Source organism: Rhinolophus sinicus, linkage group LG09 (assembly GCF_036562045.2).
Source record: "Rhinolophus sinicus isolate RSC01 linkage group LG09, ASM3656204v1, whole genome shotgun sequence".
Classification (NCBI taxonomy): domain Eukaryota; kingdom Metazoa; phylum Chordata; class Mammalia; order Chiroptera; family Rhinolophidae; genus Rhinolophus; species Rhinolophus sinicus.
In genome coordinates, this window is record NC_133758.1 from 112,480,072 (window position 1) to 112,494,784 (window position 14,713).

Below are 14,713 nucleotides of genomic sequence, written 5' to 3' on the forward strand. Positions count from 1 at the left end.
CACACCTGGGACCCTTTTAGAGACTGACGTACTTATATGTGTACTTACGTACTTCACAACATCACTTTTCACAGCCCAGGTGTGTGTTGCAGTGTTTAGCACCTGCTTGTACTCGATTAATGTTGTTTATCATTATACGAATGCTGTTGCTGACCCGATTTGTTCCTGGCTCATTTATAAATAATACAAATCGCTGAAATGTCTTCCTAGATCTGTTCTTTTGAACCACATGGCCAGAGAACATGCTTTCAACATTGGGCTGCCAGACAACATTGTAAACTGCAGCGAATTTCTACGTACATTGCAGAAGAAGCTTAACAAGTAAGTATGTTTTTATAAAACACAACCTGAAGCTATTAATCTTGGACTTGGCTGTACATTTTTATCAATTAATAGTCAGAAGTAATTAAAGAAATGGACTTTTCTCACTCATGTTGGAGCACTTCACATTTTGTATGGCAGTCCTCATTTTGTGTAGCTCGGATTGCCTTTTAGTGATTTAAATAAAAATATCAGATATCCCAAACAATGTACGTGCCATATAAGGCATGTTGTGTCAGGTATGAAGAATATACTCACCGTCCAGCCTGAGAAATAGAACATCAGTAATTCCACTGACTCTCCTGTGTGTCCTTCCTCATTAGTGTTTCCCACAGAAACCACTACTCTTCATTTTCTTTTACTTTTCTTTTTTTAAAAATTATTATTTAGTTTCAGGTGTACAAAGCAATGTAATAGTTGGACATTTACACCCCTCACAAAGTGATAACGCCCCGATCTCCCACCCCTCTGACATCGTATGTAGCTGTTACAGTTCCACCAGCCCCGTTCCCTGCACTGCACTGCACATCCCGTGACTATATACAAATACATATAAAACCACAGGCGATTTACAATTTCTTTAATTTTCGCTAATTTATCTACATATTTAGTAAATATATTGTCAGGTTGTGCTATTATTCAGCTCTATGTGAGACATATGATGCCAGATGCATTGGTCTGCCTTTCAGTATTTATCCACATTCATGTATCACAACACCCCACTTTTCCCAAGGTCAGGTTCTGGCAACCTTGGCCATCAAGAGCTTAGCTAGTAGACATGAGGAAGGAAATTCTCCAGGTTACCAAAATGGCTTTCAAACATCTTCCCACTTTTCTTTCTAGGAAAGGGTCCATGATTTGTTTGTTTTTCTCAAAACCTAGTTTTCTTTATTTAAATATGTTACTATTACTAAAGAGTGTGGTATCTCAGCCCACACCGTATGGAGCAGTGACATTAGAAAAGAAGTATCAAGTGAGACAGATCAATTGTGAAAAGTTCTGAATTCAGATTCTGCTATCAACGCTACAGTAAAACAAATCCCTTCAGTCTTTTATTGAATGACACTTCATTAAAACATAATACCAGAATATCCCTAATCAGCCTTATCACTCATAAATTGTTTACTATAAAAAATATAGTTATTTCTATGGCATGAGAAATAGTTGAAAATTATTCAGTAGAGATGAAAAAATAATTCAGAATTTGAACAACTGATGTCAATCGTTTGAGAGTTTTCGTGTAGGAGGGAGATTAGATTGATTCTTTGTGTCTCCAGCAAGTAGAATGCTGGTGACTGTTGGGTGAAGTTACAGGGTAACAACTGTCAATCTTAGTATGAGAAAGACATTTTGTTAGTAATCTGTTCAAAACTAGTGATCACTGCCTCGTTAGGTAATAAATTCCAAGTCAGTGGAAATAAATATTCGAGCAGAAGGTACATGAGAATGATAGGATAATAGCTAACATTTATTGATATATATATATATACACACACACGTATTAATATGTACATATATATTGCATATAACACATATATACATATGTATTTTCATATGTAAATTATTTATATATATAAATTGTATATGCGTAAATGTGTATCAGTTATCATAAAAATTATCTGTAACACAGGTATTACTTCAGTTTCGAGGTCAGAAGATGAATGGCAGCAGAGAGGAAGTAACTGGTGGGAGCTGGAGCTAGAAACCACTCCCTGCAGATCAGCGGGCAGGACGTACCAAACCAGGGACAAATCGTTATCCTCGGGGGAGGCAGCCGGTGCTAGTTGTCATTCTTATTATTTAAAGAATATGCCTTCATTTTCATGTTTAGAATAGGTAATTTGCAGTAAACCACCAAAATAATTTTTGGATATTAGCTCTTTGTCACAGTTTTACTAAATAGCCAACTTGAAAATGAACCGTGTTTCTCCGAAAATAAGACCTAGCCAATAAGACCTCACAGGACAATCAGCTCTTTTTGGAGCAAAAATCAGTATAAGATCTGGTATTGGATTAGATTAGATTACATTAGATTATCACCCAGTCTTATATTATAGTAAAATAAGACCGGGTCTTATACTAATTTTTGCTCCAAAAGACGCATTAGAGCTGATTGTCCGCCTAGGTCTTATTTTCGAGGAAACACGGTACAAAGCCAAGTAAATAAAGTGAGAGAGGTTCTGAGAAGGATGTCATATCCCATTTGAAGACTCTGTATGACCTAAAATGGGTAAATATGTCTCAATAATAATAAAGCACAACTGCCGAGAGACTTGCTTCATGTGTCAGCGTCTGTCTGCTTCTCTCAGCTTGCAGTGCTTGTACTGTGAGAAGACCTTCAGGGACAAAAACACGCTTAAAGATCACATGAGGAAAAAGCAGCATCGAAGGGTCAATCCCAAGAACAGAGAGTATGACCGCTTTTATGTCATCAATTATTTGGTAAGTCTTTCTCTTCAGAGCTGAAAATGTGATCGCATTTCCACAAACGAAAATCCCTCTCAGGGCCATCTAATATGTAAACAAACAATTACTACAAAGGTCAAACGGTAATTAGGTGTACTTCCAGAAGTGATTAGTTTTAAAATGGTTTGTTTGCAAAGCACGACTTGATTTGTGAGTTGTTTATATAGTAAAAATGTCACATCTCTAGAACTCCCAGTGATGTTGACCAAAAAAATAAACAAATATAAAGCACTTGGGTCTCCACACACTGTGCCCCATTTATTGTATCATCTGTTACCCTTGAGGCCAGACTCATGTGTTCTATTCAAAAAACATCCGTTGACCTCTGGCTGTGCTAGGTGCAGTGCTAGATAATTCTTTTAAAAAAAGAAAAAAGAAAACTCTCTTTTCCTCTCTCCCCATTAAAAAACCCTCCCCTTCTCCACCAAGTAAATAAATACATATATACATACATAAATAATCGTGATCATTCTCTTGGGCCAGCTTATTTTTCATGGAAATTTTAGAGAAGCCAGGTCACTTCAGGAGGCAAGAGGACTGTTAGGTGTTCGGCGTAGGACGGACTAAGAGGTCACCTGTTAGGGATTTTCAATGTGCTGAAAGGCTTCCTTGCTCAGAAACCTCAATTCCACTTACTGGCCTCTGTGGGTTACAGGTCCTTTTGGTTCAGAAAAGGTATTCTGTTGGAGGCAAGTGTTGCTAAATGGGAATTGGTTTTCTCCTCTCACTGTAAAAGAATTGGAATTCAAACCCATTGTCCACTCGAAGACATGCTTGAGTATAATCAGCCATTTTACCTATTGGACAGAAACTAGCATATCCTGAATTTCGTTGGAAATCTCTGCTCCAGGGTGCAATTTTTGTCTCTTCTAACTAATCTTTATAGTGTTAAAATAAAACTCCCCTTGAAGCAAGTTTAGCATGTGTTTGAAGACTGACTGAGAGGTAGCTGGGTATAGGGCAAATGTTTTACACCCAGCTAAAAGCAAGGGCCCCTTTGAGTCCGTCAGTCTTCTCTTTAAATCACTTGGCCATTAATTCCCAGAGCAAACGCTGCTGCAGGCCCCAGCCCAGTCGGGTAGGGAGTGGATTTCTGTGTTAGCTCTAAGGAGTCTTCAGCTACCACATACAGCTATGGAAGCAGTTTAATAGTGTTTCCTCCTGGGATCTTTTCACGTGATATTCAGGAGCTTGGGACCAGCATTGTGTAGCTGGTGCTGTTTATCTTTCCGCAGAGACTTCAAAGGCACTGCTCAGTCCAATTCTGCTGGCACTTTTAGAAAAGCATGATGCTTCTACTTCAGGACTGAACCGGTCTGCAAGGGCCGCTGTCTCTGGGTGAGCGAGCTGGGTTAGTGTGGCAAGAATCACAGCCTGAGAGCAGTGCTTCGAGAATTGCAGAGGCTTTAGTAACTCCATGAAATGAAAACTAAATCACCTTGGGGTAACACTGATGGAAGTAATGTGTTTAACCAGCAGCGTTTGAGTCATTGCTACGAGCGCCAGTCACTGTCGAGTATTTATGTTGCCCCTTCACCTTAACCACACGCCTATGACACGGGTTTTGTCATTATCCCCACTTTGTAGATTAGAAGACAGGGCACGGAGAGATTGAGGAATTTCCCCAAGGTCACATCACTGGGAAGGTGACTTAACCTCTCTGTGCATCACTCTTCTCCCATTTTTCCTCAGCTTTTTACAATGGAAGTAATACTATGCCCACCCCTTACTCTTTGGGTTGGGTTTTTGGTCAAGTAACGGTGATGAATTCATGAGGATCTCTTCACCCTCCCTTGCCTGTTCTCTACTGTAACAAACTAGACTGTGAGCCACAGTCAAAGTAAAGCTGACTTCCCTGAGCTCTTCCAGGGCTCCGAGCCCGGCTTTCCCCTTCTTAGCTGCGTGTGCTCTTCCGCGGATGGAAATAGCCAACAGTAAGAAGGATTCTTTTAAAACCTGAAATGTGTGATGACGCTTCAGCATTTTGGAAATGATGTGAACTCACCTTTGAAAAAAGGTGAAGAAGCTAGTAAAGTCTCTAAAGCTGTGTAAGTGTCCTAAATTAGAGAGTTAGCAACCTTAAGAACATCCTAGGCATACTGTTGTAAGTAAAAGGTGTAACAACACACAGAATGAGGGTAGAAAAGACTGTCTCGTATCCTCGTAGTGTGGAGTCAGAACAATGAGGGCCAACGGCTGCTCTGCACCATTTCAGCTTGCTTTTGTACCGCGTTAATGAAAAATGTTTATGAAGAATAAATTCTTCTGAAAGGTTATTTAAGCAATGAATAATGACATTTTGAAAAGGGAAAAAAGAGATTGAGACGCATTCAGGGCTTATTCCTCTTCGGTAAAGTTTTGCAGAAGAGCGTGGTGTGGACAAAAGACGGGTGGTGGGATTAGTGGTCAGTGTCCCCACAGATGTTCCTCACATCCTCTTCCCTCCAGAAACCAGTTCATTGGCTTCCTACATTCTCCAAACATTTGAGTGCCTTCCAGGTACCAGATCCTGGTGGCACAGAAAGAACAATCCTGCAGACAAGCCAGGTGGTTGATTTGAGTTACTACTCACTCTCAGAGTTTGTAGGTCGGTGGGGCAGACAGACATTCGAGCACATTCATCTCAGCTCCTTGTGGGGGGCCCAGTTCTGGTGCCTGAGCATGCCTGTAGCAGGTTGGGTCGTGCACCCACAGACTTCCTCACCTCCACTCCCAACATGGTCTCCAGACCAGCACTGATGGAAGCACCCACGATACTCCTAGCAAGATACACCTGATAGTCATGAAAAGGGACAAAGAGGCTGGTTTGGGCTCTCTTCTGCGCTCAGCCAGTCGACAGATTCTTTTTCCTTCTTAGGTCAGATCATTTCTATAATGTTTAATAATTCATATCAGTCTCTGAATGACAGACTTACAAATGCGTGAAAAGCTGTTTGCATAGCCTAGATCACCTACTTGGAGTTCTTGCTCTGTTTTCTCACAAACACGAGGGTTCATTGGAGAGTGGGGATGGTTAAGGGGACAGGGTCCCGGCAGCTTCACCTTCTGCCGCCCCTGCCTTGGAGAGCAGCACCGCTTGCCATCATCATCCAGGCGTCAGCCACGTGCTCCTAAGGTGCTCACGTTTCAAGCCCTGAGTTTTTCTAAAGGGAATTGGTTTTGCCGTGGTTTTATTATTTGATTTCAGTTTTTATTCTTTAACTATACAAAGCCATTTTAACAAAAGTAGACTTTTAACCTGTTTTTCATAGCTTTGTTACCGTTCTCTTTAATGAGATAATTCACATTTAAACACTTTTCTCTGTTTCTCATGATTTTTTTGTGTAAGCACATATAAGTGTGTGTGCTTGGGGGCGGAGGGATACTGGGTGAAAGGGATCTGTTTTTCCCCGTGTTTTTCTTCACCGCTCCTTGATCATAAGCCATCTGATGCAGGGGTTTGAGGGGGTGTTCTGAACATCTTTACTGACATGCCTTCCAAACTTTGTTTTTCTTGTGTTCTTTGCCTTCCTGACATGATTCATAGCAGGCACAGTATCTTAATTAGGGAGTTATGTGCTTGGTTTTTGTTTTGTTTTGTTTTTCCTCTTTCGGTCTTATTCCTGTAAAAATCATATATTTAATTGTACCAAAGCACAGCATTCTAGGAAAGTCTGGGCCACTGTCACTTGTTTCCTAATATGTTAGTGGACAGAGGTCCGTTTTCTTCTCAAGTGATGAGTGGTCAGTGCTGTTGCCTAGATAAACCCCTACATGTGGTACTGAATGCTGAGAAAGTTGCAAAATAATGCTTTGAGCTTTAAGTTTGACAAAGAAATGTTTTTTTTGTTACATTTGGCTCCAAACCTTTATTGATAGGCAGCATTTGCCCATATCGCTGAGAATGGGAAGAACACAGAGGGCCCATCCTTGAGTAATGCCTTCCTCCAAGCCCAGAGACACCGAGTAATGCGTGAAAGAGCTAATTCATCACCAGAAATTCCAGCAACAAGGGTCCTGTTGGCAGTTCAGAGGCCACCTTGCTTATCCATAATGAGGTTTAAACACTTTGTGACGACTCTGGGAAGTACATTAGAGTCCAAATTAACTCTCCAGTGATGTTATGGTAAATCTCTGCATGTCTGAGTTTATGCAACATTTAGCTGACAGATGACAGCTTCAAAATCTCTCGTTAAGTTGATGAATGATAGATTTTCTTTCTTCCTTTAAATCATAATGGCACTTGAAGCTCTTTGTTTTTAGTTAAATGGATACCTTTTTTTGAGAAAACAGTGTTCATCACTGAGAGTGAATTTTGGTTGTTTGTTCAAAGAAAGGCTGTCAAGCAAGGATATCTGTATTTGTAGCAGGTCACGTTGGGCTTTACTGTAGCCGTAGGTTAGCTGCTTGAAGAAGGGTCCATTAATGTCCCAGCATCCCTCTTCAGGGCACTGTCTGCTTGTGCCAGACGTGATGGGAAGACTGTGGAGAGAGAACAAATGGCTCACGGGAGAAAGGAGAAAGGGTTGAACCAGAAGTCACTGCTCAGGACTCCACGAAGTTTTGCTGGGACTGGGACTGAGTTTGCCAGGTGTGGTCCTAAAAGGGCGGACCTTCCCCATCGAGAAATGGTGGTGGTTTTTGCAAAAGATCCTAATGTGCGTGCAGAGTGGAGAAACACTGATTTGCATTTTAAGAGAAAAGAATTTGATTGACAGGGTATTGCTGCTTCTCCAAAAAAAACAAAAAAAACAAATTGAAAGCATTTTAAGGTACATATCTCCTTCCTCGTCCCCAAAATAACAGTTTTACTATAGCCTGCTGTATTGTTTTAAAACCATTTGAGTATGGTTTGGTTTTGTTGTATGCGTTCTGTGTCTGTTTCCCCTCCCCTCCTCCACGTCTCTAATCCCTCTGTGCTTCCTCCAAAGGAACTTGGGAAATCGTGGGAAGAAGTTCAGTCAGAAGATGATCGGGACTTGACGGACCATCAGGAAGAGTAAGGCTCCTTATTGCTGCTGATTCACTAGTGTTTACAGAGCAGGAAAACAGTTCTTTAATTCTCTCACAAAGACCTTCTGCTTTAAAAACAGTTGGCTTCAAAATTGTCATTCTGGAAAGATAGAATGAAAGAAAGAAAACCATCTCTCTAAGCCATGCATCCTTTCGTGTAATATAGCAAAAATTTGAATTCAAAATAACTTTGATACAAAAGTCACTAAAGCAACTGTTATTCTAACTAAATAGTGGCCTTTTGTCACGAAGGCCATTAATGAACACACAAGTAACGTGTAATTCAGAGAAAAGTCCCTTTCCAGAGTGCTCTGCTGACTGGGTTGGCTCCCAGACCTAGAAGAGGTGTGATCGTCGAACTCGCCATGCTGCTTGTCACCAGAGTGGAGCAAATACCTGAATTGAACTCAACCTTTTTCTGTGTTCAGCCCACTGGTGACAAATTGAAAAAATTCACAACAGCCCCTCTGCTCGAAATCATAAGCTTGAGAAAGTGACCTTTTCAACCTAAAAGGATTCCCTGTTATGCTTCTTCTTTTCATTCAATGCTGTTTGGTCTTTTCCTCTCCCAGGATTTTGATTTTCCTGGTTTAGGAATGACAAGAAGGTGGCAGGAGCTCCAAAAATAAACGCAGGAGGAGAAAATGGTTAAAGACAGGAGGGGAGGGGGGAAGCTCTGTACGCTTGTTGAGTTCTTTATCTACCAATCGAACACCAGATTTAACACTTGCCCCATTTAAAATGATCAGTATTTCCCACATGAAGGAGATACCGTTTCCCTTTTTATTTATTTTTTTTCAATTAGCGCTGACACTCGATTCGGCTTGCTTTTTCAAACCGCATTTGTCACGCAGAGACGCATTCCCAGCATCCCCTCACAGCATGTAGACTTGGTAGCTGTCTTAATGAGACAGCGTCCCTTCTCCTCATGTGTCGCCTTTGCAAAGGAAACCTGGTTGTCTCCGAAAGACATCACGCCAGCTCTGTAGTGACAGAGCTGCTCAGAAGAAAGGCAAATGTATAAGAAAACGGAGCAGCCCCTGTTTGCTGTTTATATTCATTTCATGGTGCTGCTTCAAATTTCAAGAGCTGTATCAAAAATCATAATATGAGGTGACAGCCTTTACAGAAACGTCCGAGTTGAAAGAGATGGGCAGGGTTTCCTAGGGAGGACGAGGTGATGCACGTCACTGGCCCCTCTGGACAAAGCGAGTCTCCACATTTGCCGTTTGCCTCCTAACACAGCGACTGGTCTGATTGGGAAGAACATCCGGTCTCTGCTGTCTGCCTGTTTTGTGAAAAGCGAGCGGAAACGATGGAGAAATTGTGTGTCCACATGGAGGTGAGGTACTTTTATTCATTTGGGTTTTGTGTTGTTCCGACACCTCATCAGACTGCGCCTCATCATTATCCCATCCTTAAAAGTACTAGAAGCAAGGCAGACGAGTCAGGCCAAATCCACGCAGGAGAACCAGAACCCGGGCAGTGTGGTACTCCACCGGACCTGGTGAGCTGTGACTGTGGGATTTCACAGACCACTGCCGCCACCCCACCCTGAGATGCTTATGGATCCGGCTGCTTAGAAGGCAGCCTCTGCGACCATGATTCCCAGTTCCCAGACATGCACAGGTTCTGAGTCTTCCCAATGCTTCCTGTGCTGGTGAACAAGCGGGAAGGGAGAAAGCTGCCGTTCACAGAGCCCTGGGGGGCTGGGGGGCTGGGGGCACAGAGGTGGAGGGGGCACAGGGTGTGGTCTTGCAGCTCCTTTGGTTACAAGGACTTGGAGAGAACAAATTTGGGAGAATTCCCAGTTTGTGCGTTCCCTCCTGGATGCCATTTTTATGTTATAATGAAGCTTGAAGCTAGCAGAGCTACACCCGTTTCCATGCCAATGTATCTGAGAGGTGACACACGCCCTGAATCTCTGAGCCTCAGCTGCAGGGTAGGACAGGGGACTATCTGCTGATTCCCGACAGTATAGCCCCTGGCGGGTGGAGGGCTGAGTATAATAGAAAAATAGTACCCCATGATTCTGATGTGCTCGCCCTCCCCGTCCCCCACCCCCTTCTGCTAGCCGTGGCGCAGATTCTCCTGTTCTACCACCGACTCGCCACTGACATTCAGAAACACTGTTCCTTTCAGTATTGCAAGGATGCAGAAGGTGTTAAAAGGCCACGGGCATCACCCTCCTCAAAGCAGGAGGTGAGTGTCTCTGAAACAGGCTGCCACTAGCAGTGCCTTTACGTCTCAGTCTCAGTGCCCTCCTATCTTTGAATTGAAGGGAGCTTTAGTGTCTGTACCCTGCGTAGCGACTCCCTTGGAGCAACTTTGCCCAGCATCTCACGTTGGTCAGTGATGACGTTTGGCCCGCCTGTGGTGCTTCACTAAATGCCTCGCAGGGAATCACATGGTCTTCATTCTCTGTGAACTTGGAAGTCAGAACATTTACCCAGACGGACAGTAGCAGGGGTGGAACAGAATACAGTGAGCTTCTGCACTGTAAACTTCTATTTAATTTATGGGAAGGTGAGTGAAAAGAAACTCGCAGGCTTCCGCAGTGTATCTGACAGCATCAAATGAAAAGCAGCCATTGTACAATTACTATCAGCTTGTGGAGCAAACACTTACGTCCATAATGATAACACAGAAAGGTCGTATCTTACGCAGAGGCTGGGACACTTGTCAGACTGCAGGGTGAGACATAGTGCACTGTAAACACTGGACAGGAGCTGGGAATAATTAAAATGTTCTAACTGGTTGACTTGACTTGTTCGGATGTGGGGGGAGGTACTTAGGTTTCAGACCTCAGAAGCAGAAGGTGGTGAACTGAGACCGTTTCCAGCGTCCAGACTCCTGTGAATAAGCTGTTTATAACGTCAGCCAGGAAGGTTAAATAATTTGTGTGCTCACAGATATATTCATTCCCCTTTTCAGGAAGCACACGAATTTGATCTCCTCAAAATAAAGTCAGAGCTTGGTAAGTGTGCTTGGGACATCATTTCTCTGGCACGGCGTTTCAATCCGCCGCCCTGCAGGTAAACAGCACCCGGCCATGACGTGTCTCCCCCAGACGGTCTTCACGCTCCAGAAGCAGCGCTTCGCAGCCATTTCGAACTGTGACGTTCGAATGTGGTTTTTGATTTCATATAGTCTTAAAGAGCATGGATTTTGAAGTTCAGATTCCAGCGCCTGCATTTACTGGCCGTGTGACACTGGCCGCAGGGGAACAGGATACTCACCTGTAGGGAGTGGCTCGTGTTTGCAGAACCCCTGCCGCACTGCTTGGAGGCAGCGCCATGATTTGTTCTGGGTGCACCCAGCTGCACCCTTCTCAGTATCTCTATGGCAGAAAGATTAGGGGCATTAAACCTGAATTACTGACCTGCTGGTGGATCCAAGACAATAAAAAGCTCACTCCCCACACCTGAGTTCAGTGACTACTTCCCTAGACTCTGGGATATGTTCTCCACGTTGCTGCTCTTATAGGCAGGTATATAATGAGCTCAGGAGTGAACGTGGGCTCTGGACCTAACAGCCTGCTGTCCTAGCCTTGCTCTGCAGCTCACTAGCGTGCAGCCGTGGACAGTTCCCTCGTCTGTAATGTGGAGATGAGATCGCTACCTCTGTGCCAGGGTTTGGGGAGGATGACACGTACTGATACATGGCAAGTGATTAGAACAGTGGTAGCACGTAAGCCCTATGTGCGTACCTGCTGGCTGTTATTGGTGCCCATTATTATGCTTTATAACTGTATTGCCTCCTCGGTGGGTTAATAAAGAGAAGCGGCTCTTTTGAAAAATCATAACAGTGCAAAAACGGGTCTGACCAGTTGTCCGATGAGTCTGTGTGTTTTCATTTTCAGGATTAAATTTCTATCAGCAAGTGAAACTGGTCAATTTCATTCGGAGGCAAGTTCACCAGTGCAGGTGTTACGGCTGCCGTGTGCAGTTCAGATCCAGAGCAGACTTACGGACCCACATGCAAGAAGCTAAACACACATCGCTGCTTCCTGAAGTAAAGACATGGGATCAGCCGGAGTGAGTACTGCGCACCCACATGCACACGAAGAAAGCAATGCGTGTTTATTGTAAAATGTGAAAATCTTCAGAAGCCTTAGTTTTACAGTAACTCCCCTTTTTACCAATGTAACCAGTTGTTTCAGATTCTGTGGTGTAGTGATACACATCTCCACAGATACTGTATGATAGATTTTCAAATTGTGTTTTGTTAACAAAACATTGTAAACATCTTTTCATATCTAATACACATCGACTGCATCATTTTTAGTGGGTGGCAAATACCAGAGGTCCCATTACATGATTATATCCTAATGTGTTAGATATTTGAGTTGTTCCTTACTTTTTGCTCTTATAAATAGTGATACAATGAATATCTTTTTGCCTGCATATGTTTGCACACCTATCTAATTATTTCACTCAGATAAACTAGAAATTACTACGTTAAAGAGTATGCAGTTCCCAGTGCTTTGGTATGTATTTTGCACCTTGGCACATTAGAAGCATTAAGCAGTTGGTCTACTGACGTGTACCTGGTGAGGCTTTGTCAGACTCCCAGCAACCGCTGGCCAGTCCAGCCTTCTCGGCTGGTTCTCATATCGCTCTGCATAACCGCAGCTGAAGTAACCTCTGAGCGGCTGTGGGGTTCTAGCTGCCCGGAGACGCCTCTATTCTTAGGGAATGTTACATCAGGTCACCCCAAAACTCTAGCCCAAATGCTCTAATTTTCCCCTTTAAAACAAAATCCCCAATTTGTGAGAGGCAGACTCAGCCCTATGTTGACATGGTACCTTGTTCCTATAATTCTTACGTGGGTTGAAGTCTAGTGGTGGCCTAGAACTAACTACAAAGTGTCCAGACAAGGAACCAGAGTAACAGACGTAAACCTCTATAGATGTTTTATCTTTTGATCACCTAGAATGAAGAAACCAGTAATGATTACATTGGAAAAGAAACCGCAAGGGAAAGCAGTTGTTTTTATCAGATACTTAAAGGATTAGTGTATGAAAAAGTAGCTATATTTGAATTTCGTTAACCTCAAGGGAAGACCTGGGACCTCTGGGTAGAAATGAAAGGGGTGTCACATTTAACGCCATATGTCACTGTTAGCACTAACTAGAGCTGCCCAACACTCGGGTCAGCTACCTTTTACGACAGTGAGTTTCTTACTATGGTAGATATCAAGCAGAGGCTGTTTGCCAACTAGCAAAGATACTAGGAAGACTGATGTCAGCCAGTAAAGGTCAAAGTGAAAGTCATTCAGAAGTTATCTCCCTTACAACCGTTGCAAAATGCTGCTGACGTGGTTGGCAAGGAAACCTAGCAAAATTATAGTAACGTGTACATTCAGCTGCCTAGAAATTTTCTGGACAATTTATAATTTGGTTATTCAATATGTCTGTGGTTGTTTTCAGGTATTATTTTCCAACCTACGAAAATGACACACTACTGTGCACACTATCTGACAGTGAAAATGACCTGACAGCTCAGGGACAAAATGGAAATGTTACCATCATCAGTGAAGATACATCTAAACTGCATGCTTTGAAAAAAAGCAGTATTTTGAACCAGTTGCTACTACAAGAGTGCTTGAAAAACTAGAGGAAACTGCCACAGAAGCAATTTTTCATGTTTTTCTCCTATGAGACAGACGCGAAAAAATAGTTTAAATGTGTGACCGTCAGCAAATGATTGGTCCTTGGTGAAATAAACTTTAAAAAAGAAAAAGAAAAAAACATTGTTTTCTTTTTCAAAAAATAAAATAGAACAATAAAATGAGGGCTTTTTTTTTAATACTTTGGTCCACAAGTTTTATTGTATAATCATCATAAATGATCTCATTTCATTAGACTCATAAATATCTGTAATAAAGACGTGCAAATCACAAAGAAATGAAGTGTTCAAATTATTTATAAACCAAATTTCAACCAGTAGTTTCAGTCTCTTCCCCACAGGCTTTCTTCATCCAGTAAGTCACAGAATTTGACAGATGTGTGCTTTGTGTACTATGCTGGGTAAGCTGGAAATGTAGTGACCGAAAAAAGAACCACAGAGGAAAGATCCAGATAATGATAAAAAAGATCCAGATAAAAATGGTCAACAATCTGGATAATGTACAACTTGGGCACTGTGTCAGAATAATCAAGGTCTGACGATATTATCATTACTGCTTTCTGCCTAGAGCTGCCAAACTCCTTAGAAATGGATGTGAGGCCAAATAACTTCCCTTTCCCCTGCAAAGTGTGAGTGTGAGTGTGTGTGTGTGAGTGTGAGTGTGTGTGTGTGAGTGTGAGTGTGTGTGTGTGAGTGTGAGTGAGGTCTCACTAACAGAAGTGCCATTTTTAGAAAGCATGACCACATGCCATTATGACCTCTCACAAAATTAACAATAACTTATTAAATATGTTTCCAGTTTACCCTACTTTTCTCAAAAGTGTCTTTTTACAGTATTATCAGTTATAAGACAAATATTGTGTCCATCCTGGTAAGATGCAGAGAGGAGGGTGAGACACTCCTTTTAAGGATTCCTCCCAATAATGCATGATGTGAATATAATTAAGAAACATCAATCAAAGCCAAGCTGAGGAACAGTCTACAAAATAATTGGCCTTTCTTTTTCAAAAACCAAGGTCATGAAAAAGTCTGAAATACTGCCCCAGACTAGAGCTATCACAATGTGTAGTGCTGGATTGGGTCCTGGACCAAGAAAAGATGTTTTGCTATAAAAGATATTAGAGGGACAATTGGCAAAATTTGAGTAAGATCTGTAGTAAATGTGACGGTATAGGTGCTGATTTCCCGATTTTGATAACTGCACTGTGGTTACACCTGAGAATGTCCTTGTCCTTAGAAGACACACACTGAAGTATTTAGGAGTGGAGGAACATTTTGCTGGCAAGAAGCATTTGCTAGCAATG

The 14,713-nt window shown here is 42.3% G+C and overlaps 1 protein-coding gene across 1 annotated transcript in view; it reads left to right on the forward strand.

Moving 5' to 3' along the window:
* Positions 1-13,688, forward strand: part of ZNF277 (zinc finger protein 277) — an 81,649-nt gene extending 67,961 nt beyond the window's left edge. Inside the window, exons 6-12 of the mRNA XM_019726346.2 lie at positions 211-321; positions 2,631-2,763; positions 7,698-7,765; positions 9,025-9,121; positions 10,714-10,756; positions 11,642-11,816; positions 13,211-13,688. Of these exons, the coding sequence (XP_019581905.2) occupies positions 211-321; positions 2,631-2,763; positions 7,698-7,765; positions 9,025-9,121; positions 10,714-10,756; positions 11,642-11,816; positions 13,211-13,397 (814 nt within the window). The 3' untranslated portion in view covers positions 13,398-13,688. The remainder of the gene's footprint in view (positions 1-210; positions 322-2,630; positions 2,764-7,697; positions 7,766-9,024; positions 9,122-10,713; positions 10,757-11,641; positions 11,817-13,210) is intronic.
* Positions 13,689-14,713: the final 1,025 nt, after the last annotated feature.